The 23059-nt window shown below is 44.8% G+C and overlaps 1 protein-coding gene across 11 annotated transcripts in view; it reads left to right on the top strand.

Moving 5' to 3' along the window:
- The window catches only part of ADCK1 (aarF domain containing kinase 1), a 79683-nt gene that overhangs the window by 21344 nt on the left and 35280 nt on the right, over positions 1-23059 (top strand). For 10 of the 11 annotated variants that reach the window (XM_032691478.1, XM_032691482.1, XM_032691476.1 and 7 more), the window contains one exon: positions 8576-8779. The exons of the other annotated variant lie outside the window; for it this stretch is intronic. In XM_032691478.1, coding sequence (XP_032547369.1) covers positions 8576-8779 — 204 coding nt within the window. The remainder of the gene's footprint in view (positions 1-8575; positions 8780-23059) is intronic. 11 annotated transcript variants of the gene reach the window in all.

Consider the following 23059-nt stretch of genomic DNA (forward strand, 5'->3'; position numbering starts at 1 on the left):
CTCTTGCTGTTTATTCAGTAGTCTGTGGTTTCTGTAGAGTGTGTCAGCAGCTCCTGTTTAGGGAACACTCTTGAATGTAACACACATCTTAGTTGATATTGTTTCTTACAGCAACCGAAAATAGCAATTGGAACAGGGCTTAGTAGGACTGATGGCTGAGAGCCCCCACCACTGCTAAGCACAACTCCATTTAAGATGGTGTGTTTATAGCACTCATGTTGTTTTCACTGGCATCCCACATGGTCTAATCCAAGCTGAGCTGAATTAATTTTATTAGCCAAATTTTGAGAGATGCTGTGTCAAATTTATTATTATTTCACCTGCCTCCTTAACAGGAGCTGCAGGCACTGTGATCAATGGATCAAGACATGTGCCTAATTTCATTGCAGCTTCTGTAAATGTCTCAGTGCCTTCTGCAGATGTGCTGTTGAATTACTTTCTGTCCTCCTTGGGTTCTCTGCAATGGAGCGCAGGACAGATCTGGTTGTATACCAGCACTATCAGGACAACAAGGCACTGAGTGCAGTTTTGTGAACCTGCTGCCTTTGCAAGTATTATACATCTGTGTATACATGTGTCTGGTCCTTCTGTCTTGTGCAAATCTGATCTGATCTTACCCTCATATGTAAGTACCATTCATATTAATGTATATGCCCCACAAGAGAGCCAGTGTGAAGGACCTGTTGAACAGTCACAGGGTGAAACAGCCTCAAGAGCAGAACCTTGTTCAATGAAGGTGATGTCTGTGGGTGTAGGAGACTCAGCTTGACTCTCATATTCCTTTATTCAACAGATAGATCTGGAACTAGTAGTGGGAGAGAATATACAGGTAATGCTGTAGGCACAGAAGTGCTACAGCCCAGTTATTTTAGAATGTTATTTCCCTTTATGTCTGACCAGCCCTTCCCTGTGCTCCTTGTTCTCCCAGCTCAGGATACTTACACAGAATAGTGCATTATATCACAGAGGTGTCTAGAGGGGAAACAGCTGCTCTCTTCTGATTTTTATCCTGAACTGCCCCACAGATAACTAATTGCAGCTCAGTTGCTTCTATTAGCTATTTACCTAAAATTGAGCTGGCTAATGAAAATGTTTCTAATTAATACGAGGCAGATTAAAACTCATTACAGCAAGGTCGTCAGTAATGAGAGATAATCAGAGCACAAATGACCGAGCTTGGAGTAAAATGGAGATGGAACACAAGCAGGCAATTGGTGCTGGTTGTGTATGCAGCAGCCAGCAAGGGCAGGGTTCAGCAAGGTGACTGCTGATGCTCTGTGCTGCAGTTGAGTGACCCTGCTTCCTCCTCTCCAGAGCAAGTTGAGGAGTAACTGGCCGAAGAGGTGGACCTCAGCCTAGTGTAAATGTGTCCTGAACCAAGTGACATCTCAGAATAGGGGTTTGTTGCTAGGCCACCCTTTAGTCACCTGTATGAAGCAAGTTGTGAATCACGGTATTAGCGGGAAGACTGTGGGCATAGGTGGGAGGTCAGTGTCTGTGTGTGCTTGTGTGTGGAAATTCAGAGTCCTGGTGGCTTGGAAGGTGGGAGCTTGCATATCTGCTCAGCATAAAATGTGTTGGCCTAGGTTTGGAAAAATCCCTTGTGATCTCCAGGGAAGTTTTGCACAATTCATGAAATGTGTTTGCTTTAAATTCAGCTGCTTGTAGCACTGCTGATATAAGGCCACAGCACTAACACCATATTTCAGCTGTCTGACACAGGCTTACTGTGTATATCCTTCCATTAGTACAGAGTTTATTGGCCATCCTGCTAATTGTGCGACTCCTTGTTTCTGTGCTTGTGAAACTGAGAAGTTAAGAAATTGCCACATTATTCTGGGGGATCATCTCCATCCTTTATCCTTTCCAAGCTATAAAGCTTTCTTTCTCACTTCCTTTCTGTCCCACCGCCAATGAACTTTTGTGCCAGAATTTCTGAAGGATCTTGATTGGGTTATACATAACTTACACAAATAGTGAATTTTTAGGTAGTGAGGTACCAGTTGTTCCAATTCCAAAGACATGGATATGTCTATCAGCAGCCATATGATCAGCTAGTATTAGTATAAGGAAGCGTTTGAATGGGAAATATCTAGTGTGCTTAGGAATGAGCTTTTGTAAAAGGTAAGTAGGAAAGATAATACAAAAAGGAAGCAATAACAATTCCATTTAGAGCTGTGTGTCTCCCTGCAGCATCCTTGCTGTCAGTCAGTTTGATTACCAGGCTGATAGTGTTAGTGAAGGCTATAGTAGTTTATATTAACTGTATGCTTATTCAGATTTGTAGGAAGAGGAGATAACAGCCCCTTAGACACAACTACACTGTTATTGAAATGGGCTCTAGGTTTTGTATTGCTGTTCTTAAAGCACCCAAGTACCCTATTCACATCATCGGTAGCTGTATCCTCTCTAAACCTTTCCTGTTTTTTTGGCCATTGATTTCAGTTTCTCACTGCATTAAATTGAGATGGACATCCTTTCATTCCTCTCTGGTTTGTGTTGTCCCGAGTCATCTAAAGCTCTTCTGTAGTTTTACCAGTTGTGGGCATATGACCCTGTCATTATCAGGGGTGAAAGAGAAAAGGACTATGACCAGGTTTCTTTCCTGTCTTCTCTGACATGTCTTCTCTCCCTCTCCAGCTTACTGTGTTTTGGGGATACCCACCACAAAGGTGTGATAACATCCTCTCTTCCCTCTGTAGGGAGTCCAGGGGACAGCCTGGCTATTCCAGGCCAGTCTCCTGCTACTGCAGGCATTCCTGGAAGAGCTTTCTTGTCCAGGATGTCTGACAGCATATATGCTTGGGGTGCTCCCACCCACTGTGTGCCACAAGGTTCTTCTCTGAATCCCAAGGGCTAAATGTGAAAGACCATAAGCAGCAGTTCTGCTGTTCTGTGGGAAGAAAACAAGAGTCAATCACCAATATCCCAAGTCCTTGCAATGGCAGGTAACTTAGTAAATATGGAAGATCCTTGGAAACAGATTAACCGCAGCAGAAGATTTAACCATAATTTGGGAGCTGGATACACCAAGTAGGTTCTTTAAAGATTCTGATAATGCACCCTGTTTGCATTCTGTCTCTCATTGTGGCCAGAGAGTAAGGTAATTTCTGTCTTGATGTCTTGAGCAAGAGTGTGTAAAGCCCTTCAGACATTTTATTACCTGTAATGTTCTTATGAGTCTGTAAAATGGGGAATAGGGATCCTGAGTTTTGTAAAGAGCTTTGTAAAAGCACTTTTAGAGATGAAAAGCTCCATATAAAATCAGGTATGGTTGTTTGTTATCGTAGATATCCAAAGACTTTCTCAATTCCATTAAGCTTTGGCTTCTCTGTCCTGTGAAAGAGTGCCACTGGTTAATGCTGTATTGTGCAAAATGGGGTGTAAAAATGTGTAACCTTGCAGCCATCTACACTGAGGGTGATTTCCAGGTGTATTGATTGTTCACCTATCTTTGGTAGGGACATGGCAGGGCTTATTTTTCCATGGTGGTGAATAATATCTGTTGCATCTCGTGGAGTTTTTGTCACTGCACTGTTCTCTCCTTTGCCAGATCACTATCAGGGAAATTAAACCTTGGTGTAAGAACAGGTGAAATGGGACACTCTGCTGTTTGTTTTTGACAGTAATGCAGGTCAACCCATTTATAGTAGAGAGCTTTTTCTGCCTTCTGGGCACCACCTGGACCTGTTTACCTTTTCATCATGTTTCTCTGTTGCCAGTGCTAGTTCAGCCTTACTGGAAATAACAACGATGCAGATGCTAAGATAGACAGGGTTTCTGCAGTATCATCTGGTCTGAAAGAGCTCAGAGCAGGTTGAAATGAAACTGTGGTGAAACCAACACTAAATGTTGCAGCCTTGTCCTAACTGGAAAGTCTCTCACTGCTGCTGTCCATAGTGCTGGGCTTTTGAGCTGGGAATGGGATAAAACAAGTGATGTTCTTGCATCTCCAGTAATTACTGAGTTTTCTTTTCACTCTTTGTGAGGAAATGTATTGAAAGCCACTTGAAAGTCCCAATAAATATCTCTTTGCTATTGACCATTGTATTAACATCTTTACAGTATTTTAATGGACTGGTGAAGAATGATTTTGTTCCTGTCAAAATCCCTGTTGGCTTATTTTTTCAGTCATATCACATTTAGCTAGATGATTTTTAGTACTCTCTGTAATTATTGTCTCAACTAATTTAGTTGATATAGAAATAAAGCTTGCAGGACTATAATTTCCCAGTTTAGTCTGGATTTTCCTTAAAAGCAGGGCAACACTTATTCCCTTTCAGTCCTCTGGAAGTTAATGGTTTTAATGTGAGGTCTCCTTTTTATTACAATTATTAACTTTTCAGCTACTTTTTGCATTAATCTCTAATTTTTATATGATTGAAGTTTTCAAGGTATTTTCTGGAGATACTTTTCTTGAAATACTGTCTTGGACAATGTATCTCCACTGTAAGCAGCGATGGGAAGGCTCCTCCTCAGCATCCTACTCCATGCAGGGAACTGCCTGCAGCAGAAGTACCTGCTTTTCCTTGCTCAAGCAGGGAGTAGGTGGGATGTGAGCGGGCACCACATGGTACAGAGCTGTTCCTGCTCACCTGTATGAGAGCGCTCTCCAATATGGAGGTGCGAGGAGGAGCAGCTTTTCAAACCCTGTCCTCTGGGCAAAATCCAGCATGATGTCCTTTGTGAGATGTCTGTGTTTACAGTGTTCCTGAAGGCAGCACTCATCACCAGGATTTTCTGGTAACTTGTTTGTTATGACTTTGACTAATTGCATTTCAAATTTTCTCTCTGCATTCCTAATCCTCATTTCACGTTTTGCCAACTAAGAGTACGCCCTTCAGAGTTGGGATAACTTTTCTGAAACATTTCATGTGAGGAGTGGCTTCCACCATTTACTTTACTTTCTTTAGTGGCCTTTCTGAGCCCTTTTGCCACCAGGTCTGTCACCAGATGCTGAAATTTTCACTGATATATTTTAACAGGTATTTATTTTCTTCTAAATTAATTCCTTTATTTTAAGACCTGATTAGCATCTGCCAATTTATGGTACCTACACATCTGATGTTCTGAAGAGCAGTTCTTTACCAATGTCTCTGTGAATATAGGCTCCTTGAAAAGCATCCAAATGACATGAGAAGCCAGGTCTGCTTATACGTTCCTGGGTAAATTAAGAAGTACTACTTTGCAACTCTGCTTGCTGAGCATGTGCTTCATGCTAGAGGTGCCTCCTCTCCATAGCTGACAGTTGTTACTTTCAAAGTTTTAATAGTCAATCCCAATCTCCCAGGGTTTAGGTAAACTACGGGAGTCTGATAGCCATGCTATGGGTCAATGTAGAATTTGTCCTGCTGAAATTTGGGGAAGGGGTTTAAGACAAAAGAGATGCCCATGTGGACTGAGGAAAGAGACATATACACAGACAGCATTTGTGATCTGAAGGGCTTCCTGAGGGAATCTTATTCTTGATATTTCTCAGTACATGAAATGCTTCCTTTCTCTGCAGTGTGCTCCTAGGCATGATACGTACAAGCAGGTTCGTATAAAACTATCTATTGTGTCCAGTGCTTTTTGCTGATAGAGTCTTTGAAGTATTGCTTGTGCAACAAAGAGCAGCATCTTGTGAGATTTTTTGAAGAAAAGTTCTGATTCATTCTGGGATTCCATCTAACTTGTATCTTCTCCAGGGTAGAACAGAAACGTGGGTCAATAGTGTTGGGCACTGTAGTAAGAATGTGACACTCTTACTTTACCTATGATGAGGGAAATGTCATCTATCAGAGAAACAAATGCTGCATCTGGACTGTGACCTAGCATGGGGAGAACCAAGAAATTAATAGATAGCATTAGGAATACTTTCGTGCTAAAAACCCTGACCTGGCTGATAAGAAAAGAGACCTTAAAAGCTGCGTTCACAGTCCTGCTTCATGCTCACTGTACTTCTGTCTCTAATGCAGCCTGGAGTTTTGTAAAATGTTGGGCTGCATAGATAGATTTCCTCCTTCTGAGACAAGTTGCCTGGCCATCTTCTGTCTCTCTAGCAGGTGCAGGAGCTGGCATTCCCTGGTCCAGCCAGCCAGCCAGGGCAGCTGTCTCTTAGGAGTCGTAGCCAAGCCAGTTGAGAGAGCATGGTGGAGGATGCTGTGCATGGGGGTTTTGTTCTGTTTTGTTCCTAGAGCCCTCTGTAAGGATCCTCTTGTCTCTCCTGGCCTGGACTGCTGTGTCCATAAGACCACCCATATCCTCATCAGTGTGGATAAGTTTGGGAAGGCCAGAATTTCGTCTCGGCTTGTGCTAGAGGAAAGGAGCTATTTCTGCCTCCTTCTCAGCAGTGGCCAACATGAAGATACACTCTGTATCTAAGCGTGCCTACAACCAGTTGCATTTTTAGCTACATGAGTTTTCCATTCCGTTTTTTAAATCTCCCTTGGTGATCCTTGTGGGATGGGTAGTGCATTGGAGCCAGCACCTCTGTCCTGAGCTGGCTGCCCAGCCTGACACCCATCACTGTGCTGCAGCCCCAGGGTTGCTGCTGCTCTGCCCTAAGCCCTGCTGCAGCCTGGAGTCATTTGATGGGCTCCTCTGTGCCTGTGGGAGGTCACAGAGCTCTGTGCTGAGCTCAGTGCTGGGTTTTTGGAATACATCTGCAAGGAGCCTTGCCCCTGTTTCCTGCTGTGCCTTTGGCTATGCCTGCCCAACACCTTGAGGGGAGGTGGCTGGCCACCACTCCCCTTACCCTTCACTGCTGGCAGGGGGTTTCCTCCACAGCTGGAGGCAGTGGGCAGAGGGTGGTAATTTGAGCTGCATAAAAACTATTTCCCTGTAATGGGCTGCACTCACAGTGCTGTGACAAACTACCCAGCTGCTCTGACTCCCTCTCTCCCACTGCCTTTCTCTTTCATCCCATTACTCCCTCTCTGGTTTACTTGCTTTTTCATCTACTTTTACAGCTTCCTTTCCTTGTTCCCTTTTGGCCTGCTTTTGCCACTGCTACACACAGGAGAGGAGAGTAGGGAAAGAGCCAGTGCAGAGGCTTGTTACAGAGGAGCTGTTTTAAAATGCAGGACAATAATGTGGGAGACTTCAGGCGGGCTCATGGATGTTATTTGCTGCCTATGTATTTTCAAGTGTTTTTGAGCCAGCAGTATGCTGGGTGAAGCTCACTCACCTAGCATGAGTTACACTTGCCTGTATGCCTCCACCTAGGAAAGTGTGTGCGTGCATCAGACTGTCAAGTCTCATGCTGAGTGTGAGACTTGCACATTAGGCTTTCTCCTCACACTCCCCTAGGCCTGTGTTTTGTGCACTTGCAGCTCAGCACCCAGTCTGTCCCCTGGCATGTTCCCAAATGCGGGACACTCATGGCACCGCTTTGCAAGAGGGCAAAACCAGCCACTGAATGGGGTGGGGGTGTGTGGTGTTCATGAATGTTTTTTGTGTTGTTCCTTTCTGCCACGTACTTTGAGGCTTTTGGTGCAGCCCCTCACCACAGAGTTTCGGGCAGATGAGGACTGCAGACACGGGATTTGACCTTCAATGACTTCTGACACAGAAGCCAGAGGAATTGGGAGCCTTCATGCAGATAGGTGTCAAGCGTTAACAGAAGATGGGTGCACAGTTATTTTTTGTTATTGATTTGCTTAGGTTTTATTAATGTATCAGAGTAAACTTATCTGAAGTTCATTAAATATTCAATATAGCTGTGTCCTTGTCAGAAGGCTTTTCTAGTGAGAGTAATAAAGGCAGAATAAATCACTGTCACTGAAGGATGTGGTGGCTGGCCTATTCTTGAGCAAAATGAACCCCAAGACCTAAAATTCAGACCAGGCAAGTGGTTGGTGATGGGTTTTGTCATTTGGTAGTTGCATTTTGGCCATAGTGAGCATAGCTGGCAAGTCTTCTAATTCTTAGTTGCTCAAACCATTGTCGCTGCAGACCTTATTGGCAATGTAAGCAGTAAGACCAAGACCTGGCTGGACTGAAGGGATGTAATTTCCCCTTGTGTATGTCCGAATGAGGTGAGGGAGATGAAGGACTGCCCACATACTGTCCTCACTGCCAAATAGACATCTGTAATTTTGATTTTTAACAGACTCTTCTTCCAAGTTCCTGTAATTTTCTGGGATGGTATCTGTGGTTTTCCTCTCACTTTAATTCTCTGCACTCACACTACGAGTCTAGCATAATAGTTGTGGTACTGACTTTTGTCTTTTGACGAGGGATTCCCAAACTGTGCATCATAGTGATGTATGACAGTAACAAAAGTAATGCTACCCTATGACTAGCCATCTTATTCTCTGCAAGGATGAGCCAAAAACTAATGTGCTGTCACTGATCATGGTGCCTGTACAAACAAGTGTCAAAGCCCTTTATACTCTGGAGCATCTTGTCCTGGTCTGGTTCAGCCCAGCCAGAGTCCTAATACTTAACCAACACACGTTAGATGATGATGCCCAAAATGAAGAAAGGAAATCCTTGGTCTGCTTAAATACTGGACAAATAAAAGATATGTGTGTGGGCATGTGCATGTAGCAGACAGCAAAAGGGCTTAGCTGATGTTCTGGTCTCTTCGCAGGTGCACTTGCGCTCTGCTGAGCGCCTCCGGGAGTTGTGCTGCTCCAACCGAGGCACCTTCATCAAGGTGGGACAGCATCTGGGAGCGCTTGACTACCTGCTGCCTGAGGAGTACACCCGCACCCTCAAAGTGCTGCACAGCCAGGCCCCACAGAGCACCAGACAGGAGATTGAGCAAGTTATCCGTGAAGATCTGGGCAAAGAGGTAGGGTCAACCATAGCCTGTGTTGGCTTCTCCGGTCTTAGCAAGCCCTAGGCAGCTAGAGGAAGGAAAACTGGCAGTTCTCAGTTGTAAGAGATACCAACGGGAGATACCTCTTCCTTGGCTCTGAGAGAATGCCACGCGAATTTTCCCTGTCCATCAATGGGCATTATTGGCAAGCTTAGGTAAGGAGAAGATAACAGAGGAGTGTGAAAGCTGCCAGGTAGAAGTGGCAGGACTCAGCAGAGCAGCAAAGTCTATATGCCAAGACAACAGGGTAGCTGGAGGTCAGAGTGGAGGGCTGTCTGTCACACTGAGGGGTGGAAGCTGAAGGTATTGATGTTCAGGACAAAGATATATTGGCAGAACTCTGTGAGGGATGACTGCTCTCCCCTGGCTGCACTAGACCAATTCCAGCTAGCACTGACAGCCCTTTAGTTTCTCAAGCCCCTAATTAACCCCCAAAGAAAATAATAGCATAAATCACTTTTGGTGCTGCAGTCAGGTAACGCAGTAGCCCAGAAGTCAGTGCCACCATTAACCCTTAGCAGCCCACAGCACAGAGATCAGTAGACAGATGCCTGTGTTCATTAGACATAAGGGAAGTAACCACAGTAAATTAGAGAGTGTTCTGCTACTTTGCATCTTGCCCCTTACAAGAAGAGGTCCCCTCACACTCCAGCCCAGGTTGAGGAGAGGCATCTCAAGGATCACAATTGACATGGTAAGAAGGAGGAAGGAGGCAAATGTGCAAAAGAATGGTAGAGAAGGTGTGTGTGAGAGGGAGGAAGATGGGAGGTTGAAGAAGGGAAGCAGTGTGTACATCTGTTACTGCTCATATAGAGAGATTTTTGTGGGTGTTTTTGGTTGTTCTGGCCTGTCTGTGTGGTAAGAAGGTATGGGGGGAATATGAGGAGGTAAGTTAAGTATTTGCACCTAGAGGGTGTATTATGGGTGGTTTTGGATGGGGTGGGTCTACCTATGTGTAGTTTAAGGGTCTAGATATTGTCTAGCCAGGAATGACAATGAATATCTCTCTGCAGTTTAATGGCGAGGTTAATGTCAGCCCCCAGCCTGCAAGATGCTCCCTCTATCAGCACTGCATCCTTGTAGCATGGCTGGTACCAGCTGTGTTTCATAGCTCAGTGGATAGATGGAGCAGGGCAGGCTGGCTGCTCCCGGCAGGCCCCTGCCTCCATGAGCCTCCATCTGGCAATCTCTCCTCCACAGGAGCTGTAGAAAGCCATCCCAAGGTTAGCCCACATTAAATTACCACAGCAGCCACCTCTGGTACAGTTTGCGCGGTGTCGCTTAAAGGCTAAAGTAGGTGCTCAGAGATGCACTTTTTCTCAAGTGTGCGTTCAGCTGCCACCGATACCCCCTGGTTTCTTTGTGCTTTTTGGGAGCTAGACAAATGCTCTCTGCCTCATTGATTCCCAGTGAAGCAGCTCGAATACAGTCTTCACAGCAGCCTTACCTCATAGCGTTCGCTTCGCCCACATGAGCAGTGTTGGGCAATACTTAATTTTAAAGAAACGGGGAGAAAAAAAAGGTAGAAATGGGAAGAAAGTGATAGAGAGCAAATGGTAATGAGAGAAAGAGAGCAATGATAAAAGAGATAAATGAAGAGAATAACATGTATAAAAATAAAGGAGCTCGTAAAACTGAGTGGTATTAAAAGCTGATGTAAATGCCAGTGTTAATAGTTACAAAGTACCAAAGCAAGGTATTTGAAAACTGAAAGGATTTGGGGAAACTAATGCACCAAAGTTGTCTTTGCTGGAGCCCAGAGGATTTAGTAGAGTTACTTCAGGAACAAATTTAATTCCGGTGTAGTTAGATCCTCAGTCCATTTTAAATATGACATACTTAAATATAGGTGGTAGAGGGGCAAGGTGGAGTGTCAGGGCAGAGGAGAGTGCAAAGAGGGATCCTGAAATTTTCCTCCTTGGAGCTAGCATCAAACATGGGAAATTGTCATTTTCTCTTCTATTTGAATTCATCTGCAGTGAGGGAACCTTCCCAGGGTGCCTAGGCCTAGCCCTCCTGCTCTTGAATTCAGTGATAAGATTTACAGTTCCCCCATCAGGCCCAAGAGCAGGGCTCTTCAGATGAGTCTTAAGTGTAGGCAAGAAGTAATTACATGCAGTTTGGATCAGTGCAGAAAAAATGGAAGAAAGAGCAACTGGAAATACAGAGATACCTAGGGAGGAATGTGACAAGCTGACAAAGTAGTCAAGAGTTTGCAAAAGGGCATGAAGATCAGAAAAAGTCAGTTTCATGTATAGAAGCATTGTAGCTTCGTCAATTAGAAATAGTCTGCCTTCTGATGTGACCTACTCCTGAGAGTCTTAACACAGGCTTGGATGTTTGACAGATGATTGTGGGAAAACTGGCGTAAATGACTGTGCCAGTGGGACTGATGTTTGGGCAAAGATGTTTGTGTGGGGGATTTGCAGCAGTTCAGTGTGGTTCTGTTGTCCCCACACAGACTTTGCTGATGGGGGATCTCCCGTTCTAGGCCAGCATCACAGACAGGGACTGGGAACTGCAGCATGTAGTTCTGTTGCATGAGCTAACTGATTTAAAGACAAATGGCATGTGTGCTATTCTGACACAGAAAGAGAAGCATTATATATGCTGACTAGTGGGTTGTTCTGTCAAACCCTGTTTTAAGTCTAGGAGCAATTTGTGTACCTATCAGGGATCATTGGGATAAAAATAATTAGTGAGCAGATGCTGTCTCTCTAATCTCAGCCATAGTGGTTTGGCTAAGTGATGGTGGGAGGTGATCATTCTCTTGAATACTGTTTGTGAGAGATTGTGGTGTGGGGGGTGGGATTCGCAAAGTAACACAGTAGTAACAGTGGGAGACTGCACAAAGAAATCTTTGCACTGACTCCTGGAAACAACCACCAGTAAGATCACAGAGTAAGAATCTTCTGGGGAGACAATGAGGATACCACAGGTAGGGCTCATTCTGGATGTATTCCTTGGAGCAATTGGGAAAAGCTGTGTGCATAAGAATGGGTGATAAGATATGAATAAAAGAGTCTCTCCTACCTCTATTTTTATCTTCCTTGCTTGAGCAAGGTTCTGAAAGTGAAAAGGTGTCAAGCGTGGAAAATGAAACCAAAAAGAATATATTCTTTCTCTGCAGAACTATAAATGACATAGGGAGAGATAGCTGGTTCAGCTAAGCACTCTAACTCAACAAAGTGTATGCCAAGCAGAGCAAGGCAGCTTCTGGTGAAGTGTGGACACCAAACATTTAGGGAGAAAGAGTGATGAGGGGCTCTGGAAGATAAATCTATCAGAGTGGTTATACCTTTAAAACACAAAATTGTTGTGCTTAGAAATTAGAAAAGATGGAAGAAATACTTTGCCAGCACTGGGATCAGGGGCATTTCCTCTCTCTGGCAGGTCTGTTGGACGGGACTGTCTTGTGGCTGTGGGATACGGGGATGTGGAAACAAGCACCATTAACAGACTCGGGGAAACTGAATTAAGGTCATGCATCTGCATTCAGTTAATTAGAATCAAAAAAGGAGTATTTTGGCCTTGACCATGTTTTGATAAAGAGAGTGCTGTGTTCCCAAAGTGGAAAACAGCTTAAAGGTCTGCATGGTATCATGCATGGTTTCTGCCATAATTGAAAACAATCACAGAATGGTAGTGTGTGAATGTGTGAAATCAAAACACTGGGTCTCCAAAGTTTTGCGAATTCTAATTAACTGAATGGCAACACCAGGTGCTGTTTACCTGAAGAGGTTAATAAAAGGGGAATGCATAGAGAGCTCTGTGGAGAATCCCGAAAACCGAATTTTATGTGTGCAGCCTCATTTCTTCAGTGCTCATGGTTGCCATACAGGGATACTGGGGAAGTGGTGCCAATTTGGTCCCAGAGCAGAGATGTAGAACCCAGGGTGTCTCTGACTCTGGCCAGGCTACCTGACAGCCCTTCTGTATCTGTCAAAAAGGCTTCCTGTAGATCTTTCTGCATGTGATTTCCATGGACAAAGTGCTCAGAGGAACTAATTAGTGATTGCTAAGACTGATCAGACTATTGTGAAACTCCTCTTTCAAAAGTACATCTGCTTCGCTCTGCTCTGCTCAAGGCTGTTCCAGACCTTTCCTTGTCATAGGATAGAGTCATTGCAGAAGGTCTTGACAGCTTTTACAACCTTGGTCTTCCAAATATCCTTGGTACCTTTCTGTTATTTGGCTCCACTACTGTCCAGTGCAGTCCTTAATACGGGTCTCGCTTCTCTGCAGCTGTGCAAGCATAATGAGTTTAGATACTTGCTTCACTGTGTACTCCTGTCTATGCCAACACACTCTTTTACCTCCTTCTAGTCCCAAAATACCTCCTGGTTTGCTGTCATATTGCACATCCCAGTGGGCCACAGCATACTTTACCCCGGCAGCAGCACTCTATTACCTCTCCTGTATACAGCAAGATGTCACTTTTCACAGCCCATTGCTCATCAGCTTCCAACCCACCCTTACACATTTTTAATCAACTTACTGGCGTTTTCCCCAAGACTAATGTACACAAACTCCCTCTCGGTACGTTTGTGTACTCCATGCTCTACTCAGGCTTTATCTCATGTTGGATGTGATTTTCCTTGGTGGGAGACGCTCCCTCCTTCCCCATCTCTCACACTGTCCCTTCAGAAATATCCCAGTTCCTGTCCTTCTCCTTTTTGGCAGCTTCCAGTCAAACAGATTCTCTAGGCATTGCTCCTATGTCTGGGCTGAGGTTGCACAGTTGGGGATTAGGGCAAGGATAGAGTTAGCATCCCTCCAGTGAGGCCAGTGTGGTCCCAGGTAGGGTCTTTCCCATGTTGGTGGGATGCTTGTGTCACACAGCTGCCCAGGTGCTCTGTGTCCAGGCTGTGTAATTGCTTAGGGGGTGAGGGGCTGGTGTAGGGCAGAGGGCCAGTCTCACCTGCCATGAGAGTGAGAGTCTCTCCTTCCTTCTTGCCCCTTGACTTATCTTCAGATCTCTGGCCTCTTGCTAACAGTTGTTGAAGCTGTTGCAGAGAAGAGTGGAAATTGCTGAAGCTGAGCAGTCTCAGATGCTGTCAAATGAAGGATCCCAAGAAATCCTGCATACATACTTATACCATTGCTGGGGAGTTTGCTGTGCTCTGGGAAGGCTGAGACAAAACAAGCTCCACAGGTAGAACACACCAGTGATTGAAAGTGTTGCTTACAATGCTTGCTTTGTTCAAAACTGGAGGAAAGGACTAGGGAGAACCCAAAGGTCAAGGCTTGTCTTTGCTGAAGCCGAATCACATAAAGATTTCATCATAAATAGATGGGAAGACAGTCATTTGAAAGGGTGTCAGTCTAGCTCTGCTTTGTGGGAATGCAGGTAATGGGAAGTAGTTTCTAATTGCTTGATTACCCAGCACCTCCAAGGAGACCATCCTTTTCATTCGCAATTAATTGCAGCTTTTACCTGTTGTTCAAGGACTATTTTGCAATTTGCAAGAAACCTCCTGCTCACTGATTGAGCAGGGCAGGATATGTCAGTGGTTTGACTGTGATTTATAAATAAAGCACATGTGGTAGAAGAACCTCCTGTGTTGTGATTTGTGAAGCAGGATGCCTTTTCACAGTGATGTTTGGAGGATCCAGCCTTGGATTCCTACTGTTGTACCTGGCACAGCCCCAGTGCTGTGCAGGTAAGAAACAGATACTCTTTGAGAAGTCATTGTCTGTGCAGCAAAACCATGGCTAAGAAGAATACTGCCCTTTGTCCTTCTACTTTAAATTGCTCCCAAAGTTCTCAAAATGTTTTCTAAGTTGGCTACATGAGTATTATTCACATGCTGTTGAGATGTACCCATATACACCTGGGTGCATGGTTACCGCAATGATCTGCAGCAATACCACGTGGCCATTTGACAGGGAGAGACAAAAATCATATGTCCATGTGAGCCTGCCATGGGAACGATTTAGAATGAGACCACAGCAAGGTGCTAAGCCCTACAGCAAGAGACTTACCTTGCTGAAGTATGAGAAAATATGGAGGGAACTGAAGAGACTCCTTTTACTCCTATTTCCGTGTGCATTCTTGGTGTATTATGGCAGCCTTTGCTGTTCCAGTAACAGGGAGAATGATGGACTGTACCTACATTCTGGAATTGTTGATTAGTATTTTAAGCTCTGTTGAGAGATATGGTTATTTCAGATTTGCAGAACTATTGAAGCAGTGCTCAGCCCTGTGGGGCAGCTAGGCCTTCAATAGGCTGTTGGGTATTACACTTCATGTCCTACAGCATCCAAGTTATTCCCAAGGGAATATGAACCACTTTCTGTAGCTGGCTCCATATGATGCCCTAGAGAAGATTAATTTGCTGTGCTAGATCACAAGGTCTTCAGGTCATGATGCTGCAGATTCTGTTATGCCTCCAGAAAGCCTCTTCCCAGGCTGGTGCTGTTGTCTAACCCATCCAGGGTGCCAGGGCACATGCCTGTTTCCTCCAGTGTTTCACAGCCTTGTACTCAAATGTTCTGCCCAAAGGCAGATGTTGCGGTGCAGTGCCTGGTTGCTCTCATGGTTGCATGGGCCTGTGGGACTGATGCTGAATGGGTCTGCTGAACACCCAGGTCTCCTGTAGCTTGTGAGACCAGTTCTGTCCTAAAGCACCCAGCTCCAGCAACACCATGCTGGGGTGATCTGTGAAGCTGGCCCCTGTATACACCACTAACAGACTTGGGGAAACTGGATTAAGGTCAGCAAGAGCCACTTTTACTTGCTATGGGTGTTGTCACAGGAAATCTCCTCATTCTGCATGATGTCACCCACCCTCCATTACCCACCAGAGTGGAAGCTGGGCTGTGGAGGCCATTACTCTGACAGTGTGAGGGGCTGGGAAGTGGAACGGGAGGATATGGCCCATCTCCCTCCCCTGTGAGTCTCTCTCAGTAGGCCTGTCAGGGCTTCCAAGCAGCCGTCAATAAAAAACACATTTGTATTAAAACTATAATAAGGAATAAAAAAATTTCACATTTCTTTCAATAACTTGGGATATAAAAAAGAGATTTTTATCAATTATGAAAAGGATTTTGGCCATAAAAAGGTAATTTAAAGAGTCTGAGATGGATGGCGAATAGCATTAATGTCACCCAGAACAAATGGTCCCGCATTACTCAACTGAAAGGCAGGAGTGGCTGCCTGTGCAGCTCCTGCTGCTGCTGCAGCCTCTGCTGTGCTCTCCCTGCCCTGTCTGTGGTAAGAGGCTGCAGTCACTGGTGGATCTCACTGTGACTGCCTTTATACTGAGCCCTTGGGTAGGCAGCAGGACCTCCGCTCCAAGGGCAGATGGGGAAAACAAGTAGGGAGCTTTATGTGGTTCAGGTGGTGAACCTTGCTTTGTTCTGATGTCCCTGCTCATTTTGTATGCAAACTCCAGTGTTACTGACCCTTAGTGTCATGCCAAGGACAACTTGGTGTCCCTATTGCCAGGGGAGCTTTGGAAGAGTGTACTCCTTCCTCCCGTGGCTTTTGTCTCTGCTCAGAGCTCCTGAGAGAGGATGGCTGAGTCCTGTTCATGGCAGCCTCTTCCTGGGTGCTCTAAGCCCTGTTGCCGAAGAAAGGGAAGTTTTGTGTATAGATTAGAGAAGAATCTCCTTTAGTGTCTTTCAAGTTAGTAAGATTTACAATACAGGAGGCTGGACAGTGGATTTTCTGAAGGATCGTTTGGAGGACTTCTGCAAGGAAGTGAAAAATTTGAGATCAGAAAATGCAATGAGGAACAGCCTGGTTCTCATATAGAATAATTCTGATGTGCATGTTTAGTGACATTTTTTTCTTTAGTTTACAAATTCTTTAGTTGCCTGAGTGCTAGTGGATGTCATACCTGCATGGAATTTGTTGGCTCAGTGTCTTGTGTGCAGATGGTAAGCTCTCTTCAGAACAGTTTTCTCAGAGTTTTGATGACACCTGAAGTGTTGCTCTGATGCAAATACATCTTGGCTGGCAATGCCCATGACAGCTGTGTTGGGCTTTGTTCAGTGTCCATGTCCTGTGGAGGTGCTGGATGTGCTGCACAACAGTGCTTTAGCCATTGTCAGGAACCACCTCTCTGCACAGGGTAACCCTTCCAGTTCCAAACAATTACTGGAGATTGCAATCTGTAACTGGGATTAATAGTTGTACTTATTCTTGCATATGGAGACTTTCTTTTTTCAGATGTGTATCTCATTTGCTCAGCCATCCCCGGGATCTGGGCAGGGGCAGAAACACTGAGCTGCCATGTGGAGGTACTGGCTCCTGTTTCAAAGCCCACTGCTTATACACTCTGAAATATTCTTGATGCTCTGATCTAAACACAGGCTGAGTTTACTATGCGTGATTTTTTCTCTGGCGGAGCAAGGAATCCTGTTATCTGCCTACCCACTGATCTTTTAATATCCTATCCTTGATTCTGCCTGAGTAGTGTCTGATTTCTTTCAGAACTTCATGTCTGTGCAGTTCCTTGACTCTTGAGAACATGAAAACTTTACACAGCAAGTCAGCCAAGAGGTTGTTTGTAGATGAAACAAATAACATAAGATGAAATAAGGAGATATAGGGCCCGACCTTGACATATCTGCATTTTTCTAACACACAGAACATAGCATTTTTATGAATTTTTAAGATGTACAGTGATCTCTGTTTTATGGCAGTTTTGGGACCTGTCTGAGAGGCAGCTCTCGATTCTATGGAAGGATGCTGAGCCATAGAAAGAACTTCAACTCTGCCTAAAAGTTTTCTTCCCTGTGAAAGAACTGCTAGGAGCATTGGAAATTCTCCTTATGGGAAGCCTCACGCTCAACATGCTTTTATGTTTTGAGAATTGGGATCTAAGTGATCTCGAAGTTCTTTACACCATTAGTGAGCAAAGTGTGTCTGTTCCAAGTAGGCTGATCAGCCAGAGAAAGAGGAAGTTTTCTCATGTTCCCTTTGGAAATCAAGTTATGTTTGTGAACATTAAACACATTTTGTACTTATTTTCTGTAAGCTTTGTAGTATTTGGTTTTACAGGTTGCATGGTTCAGAGCCAAACCTGTGAAGCTGTCTGTGGCAGCTGAAAAAGTAAACTCACATGACCAATTGCTTGTGCCAGGAGAGCTCAGCTGAAGCAAAGGCGTGAATTTCTCCCTTACAAAGCTCACATAACCACTCCATCTCAAATTAGCAAGTTCTTGGAAGAGGCTGTTCAGCACCAACCCTTCCAAATTTCAAATTATTAGTGGGAAATATACATTAGTTGGCTCATTTTGGATAATGAATGAAACTGAGGTGGTATCAGTTGTGCGTGGAGAACAAAGCTAATTTTGCCAAGCACCGTATTGGATGTAGCTGATTGGTTCAGGTCTATTAACTGCTATTCCCATTTATCAAGAAAGGCTAGAAGGAGGCTAGAGCAATTAAAATTACCAGGGCTTGTTAAGAGGGGTTATACTAAAGAAGTCTCTCCATGTAACTTTTGCTGCCTTGCCCTTTGCAAACTGCTAATGTCTTTGCCCTGGCTGCCAAAAAAACCTCTAATCCAGTGCCTCCTCTACCGGTCTGTCTTTTGTCTTTTGGACCATAGCCTAATCTTTCCTCTTTTTTTTTTCTTTTGCTTTCTTTTTTTTTTTTCTTTTCTTTTTTTTTCTTTTTGTTTGAAAGAGCTGTGAGGCTGGTTCTTAATGGGATATCCTGGCCAAAGTCTTTGCCAGTCCCTTGCAAATCATTAGAACCAGCTCAAGAATTACAGGTTGGCTGCTCCATGGGGTGGTTCTCAGTGAGTGAGCAGGAAGGAATGGAAAGGTGCGGACTGTACTGGTTCTGTGGGCCTTGTCACTATTGACTACACAACCATAGCACACCGATGACAGTGTGTTGGGCTGAGCATTTCCAATGATTTAGTGTCCTGAACCTAATGAAGGAGGAGGTGCAGCCTGAGCAGTAGCAGGCTCTGAGCTACTCTCTCCTGGCTTTGCTCTCCACAGCACGTCTTGAGTGGATCTCAGTACTTGGCCCTTCTTTGATGAGGTGAATCCCTGAGTTGTGATGAGGTGTTTTTTGAGATGGTTATAATAGAATCCACCGAGCTGCTTTACTTCATCCACAGAAGTCCAAATGTTTTGAACTGTAGGAAACAGAGCTAGGTACCAGTTAGTATTTAGAGGCTTCTTGTCCTGCTCCTATTCCAGAGGCTGGCTCTGTTGCTCCGTTTTTGAGTTGCATCAGCCCTAGAGAGGGAAGTAGGGCAATTGAATTCTGTCTCTAGAAAAGCAGGTTGTTGGTCTGCTTGGAAATGCATATGAATTAATCTAAGTTACCCCCCTACCTTTGTTTCCTTAGCCCACTATTCTCCTTACAACAGCCTCTAGCAGTGCACCCCGGGGGGGGGCAGAGGAGAACTTACATTCAAGGTGGAAGACAAACGAGCTCTTTCCTACTGCACCCTGGACTGGCAGCCCTTCCCTCTGCAGTGCTTGTCACCCTACAGTGGCAGCAGCAATGCTAGGTCCGTAAGTGTAGTTGATTTATGTTAACTGTTGAAACGATAATGTTTAATCTGTAAAGTGCTAATCTATTTTTTATGTTGATTATGAATAGGCCAGCTGTGCCTACTTTCCTATTCATAGAGTTTAGTGAACAAGCCCGTTTCACAGGCTGGGTTTGGAGGGTGATTTACATGAGAGCAGACACTGCTTTAAGGAAAGTAAATCAGCTGACTTACATGACTGAACCAGGGACTTGGCAGCCCAACAAGAAGATCTGGGGGCAAGGGAAAAAACAGGGGAGGAAGAGGAGGAAGAGGCAGATAATAAATGAACTGCAGAAGGAGCAGATAGATCAGAGCAGACACCTGAAAAGTAGGGGAAATATGGACAGGGGAAGAAAGGAGAGGTTGGTATTCAGAGGGGAAATTGACAAGGAAGCAGGAAATGATGGGGCTTGCTTAACAGAGGACTTTTGTCTCTGCGTCAGTGCAGAGAGCCCTGGGCTCTGGGTTTGTATGACTGATCATTGAGGATGCATGGAATCCCTTTCCAAGCTTGGTGCTGGCAAAGTCTATTGTGGATTTAATTTGCCATGCAGTTATCTCCTTGAAGGACTTTTATGGATCTCTGTACATTTTTTTCTGAGAGTAGGCTGCAAAGAGTCCCATCCAGATCTCTTTGTAAGTTGTTCTACCTCAGCTTCTCTACAGTTCCTGCACCTTGGTCTCTGTGATATGAACTTCTGTATGTCTGTGCCCTTTGCATTGACCTGTCTGCTGGGTGTGCCAGTGTTTCAGTATCCCACCAAGACACAGTTAGCACCAGTAAGTGGCTTATAAGCTTTACATCTTCAGCAGGGCTTTACTGCCTTTTAAGTGTTTTTCTTCTAATGTAGTGACCTCATTATATCCCTTTCCTGATACCAGTTCGATTCAGGCAGAGTTGCCCGTATCCCATATACCAGACTTCCAGGTCCACCTTAGGTCGTTACTCCTATTACTCCTACTAATCTGGGGCAGTGTTGTACTTCAATAAGATTTTATCATGCTTGTATCTATGTAACTGTAACCAAAGCCTGAGGAAGGGATATAGCTGGGCAGAATTTGTTTGGGACTGGGCTTTGCACTCTGCATGTTTTCATTGTACTGTGCCTCTGTCCACCCTGGTGGCAAGCTGCTGGATTGTGCAGTGCTGCTTCTGTCATTCCTGCTCTTTGTTCCAGGCTCAGAAATATTTTCCTCATCCCTTTCTGAGGAGACAGAGAAAAATATTCCACATAGTACTCGTGGGAGTATGTCTCTCTCTCTCTCTGTTATAGGAGCTAGAATAGAAGGGTCTGTCAGTGTAGCATATACTCACACTCTGCTCTTGTGAGACCCCATCTGGAGTACTGTGTCCAGCTGGTGTGCCCCCAACATAAGAAGGATGTGGACCTGTTGGAGTGAGTCTGGAAGAGGGTGATGAAGATCATCAGAGGGCTGGGCTGAGGGAATTGGGATTGTTCAACCTGGAGAAGAGGACGCTTTGGGAAGACCTTATAGCATTTTCAGTACCTAAAGGGGGCCTACAGGAGGGCTGGAGAGGGACTTTGTACAAGGGCAGGTAGAGATAAGACAAGGGGAATGGCTTCAAACTGAAAGATGGTATGTTGAGGTTTCTGTGAAGGTGGTGAGGCATTGGACAGACTGCCCAGAGAAGTTGCGGTTGTATTCCTGTCCCTGGAAGTGTTCAAAGCCAGGTTGGATGGTTGCTTTGAGCAACGTGGTCTTGTGAAAGGTGTCCCTGCCTATGGCAGGGGGATTGGAACTATATAATCTTTAAGGTCCCTTCCAACCCAAACCATTCTATGACGCCATGAAATGAAATGCAGTGCTGTCCTGCACACATGCCCTTCGCTCCCCTGCACAGCCTGCCTCTGCACACACAGCAAACACCTGTCCTGACCCTACTCTTCACTTGCCTCTCACGGATGTAGGATTTTGCCTACCATTCCCCATACAAACTGTGTACACAAATGCACTGCCCTTCTTAACACTGCTCAAGCCCTGGCACAGCTTCACTTCCTGATCAAATGCTTGTACCCCATCTCTTCCAAACATGTAACCCACCTCTTCCAGACATATATTCCCAGACATTCCTTCATCATGCTCTCTATAAACACGTAGTCTGTATAGTCTATAGTCACATAAAGCTGCCCATACACATAACCCCCTTGCCCTTATCTCATACACTTCTTGAAGCGCCAGGCTTTCAAAGCTGAATCAGACGCATTGAAGATGGAGCACAGGTGATGTGCATTCCCAAAGGTTCCCATATATCCTCAGGCTCTGGCAGCTGATTATTTCTCACAGGACTGCTGTTGTTTATGCAGGGCCCTTGGGGTATCTCTGCAGTCCTTGGCTAAGCCTCCCTCTACCTGGCTATGACTAACATGGAGCCTGTTTGTTGTGGCTCCTTGACCCTTTCCTACGTGGGTTTCAGTCAGTGTGTGGCAGGGATGTGTTTGAAGTCAAAATGGTCTTGGAAATTCATTTGCTTCTGGGTGCTTTCTTAAATGTTACCTTCTTACTTATGTGCCAACTGTCCCCTTCTCTGTGGCATTTTGAGAGAAGCTTTATCTTGATATAGGAAAGAAATTTTTTACATTGAGAACTATCAATTACAGGAACAACTTCACCAGGGGTGTGGTAGAGTCCCCATCACTGGAGCTTTTCAAGATCTCATCTAGGTTCCCTTTCCCAGATGATGTGGTTCCGCCAGATGATCTTTTGAGGTTCCTTCCAACCAGAGCTGTTCTATGATTTGATGGTTCTTTGCAAATGTGCTGTCTGCACCAGGCTGCTGGCATCTGTAGGGGTAATATATCATTTGGCAATATGTCTTCAGTAATTCAATCAAGGGGATTTGTGTATGTTGGGGACCTCCACATGTCTTACCACATGTGTGGCTCAAGAGAAATGGGAACTTCTAGGGGGGGACAGGGTAAGAACAGTTGGCTTGTCACCTGTCACTTGTGAGCATTAGTACTTGTGTCTAGTACTAGATTCCAGATGCGAAAATGAGATCTGGAGTGAGGTCAGTGTTGATGACAAGGCCAAGGCTGCAGGCATGCTTGACAGAAAGTTGGTGACGTTGTCCGTTGTGATGAGAAAGGAGACAGGAGGGATGGTTTGAGAAGATTAGGAACCATGCTTTAGCTTTGTTGAATGTGAACAGAGATATGACTACATGAAAGAAGATGACTGAGAAACAGGCTGAAATTGTAGTTTGGCTAGAAGCAGGCTGATCTAAAGTATGGAGATAGAACTACAAGTCAGCAGAAAGGAGGTGGGAATTTTATGTGAACTGTTAATCCAGATGCAGTAGTGGGGCTAGAGGCTGTGAGCAGAGCTTTGTGCAACAACTCAGAAAGCTGGAAAAGGGATAAGCAAGCTGTTGAGACATGCTAACAGAGTCATTAAAAGAGCAGAAGGCTGAGGAAACTGTTCCCTTCCCTGGGAGCTACAGAGATGTTCCTGCCATGTTAGCCCTTTGAGCTGTATTGTTTAGGAGCTGAAGAGCTGCAGAGAACACAGCAAGCCTTGAAGATCTCAGTAGAAAGGAGCCACTACTGCTCCATCTGAACCATGGAATAAGAATCCCTTTGGGCAGATGGAATGCAGCAAAGAGTTGTCTTCTGCTGTGCTTTCACTGTGCACTGGTATAACAAGTGAGAGCCTTCTTTGTTAGCAGGGGAGAAAAGAGAGAGAGTGCTTTAAATTAAAATACAAAAAATGGCTGGGAGTGGAG

The sequence above is a fragment of the Chiroxiphia lanceolata genome, chromosome 6 (genome assembly GCF_009829145.1).
Source record: "Chiroxiphia lanceolata isolate bChiLan1 chromosome 6, bChiLan1.pri, whole genome shotgun sequence".
NCBI lineage: Eukaryota > Metazoa > Chordata > Aves > Passeriformes > Pipridae > Chiroxiphia > Chiroxiphia lanceolata.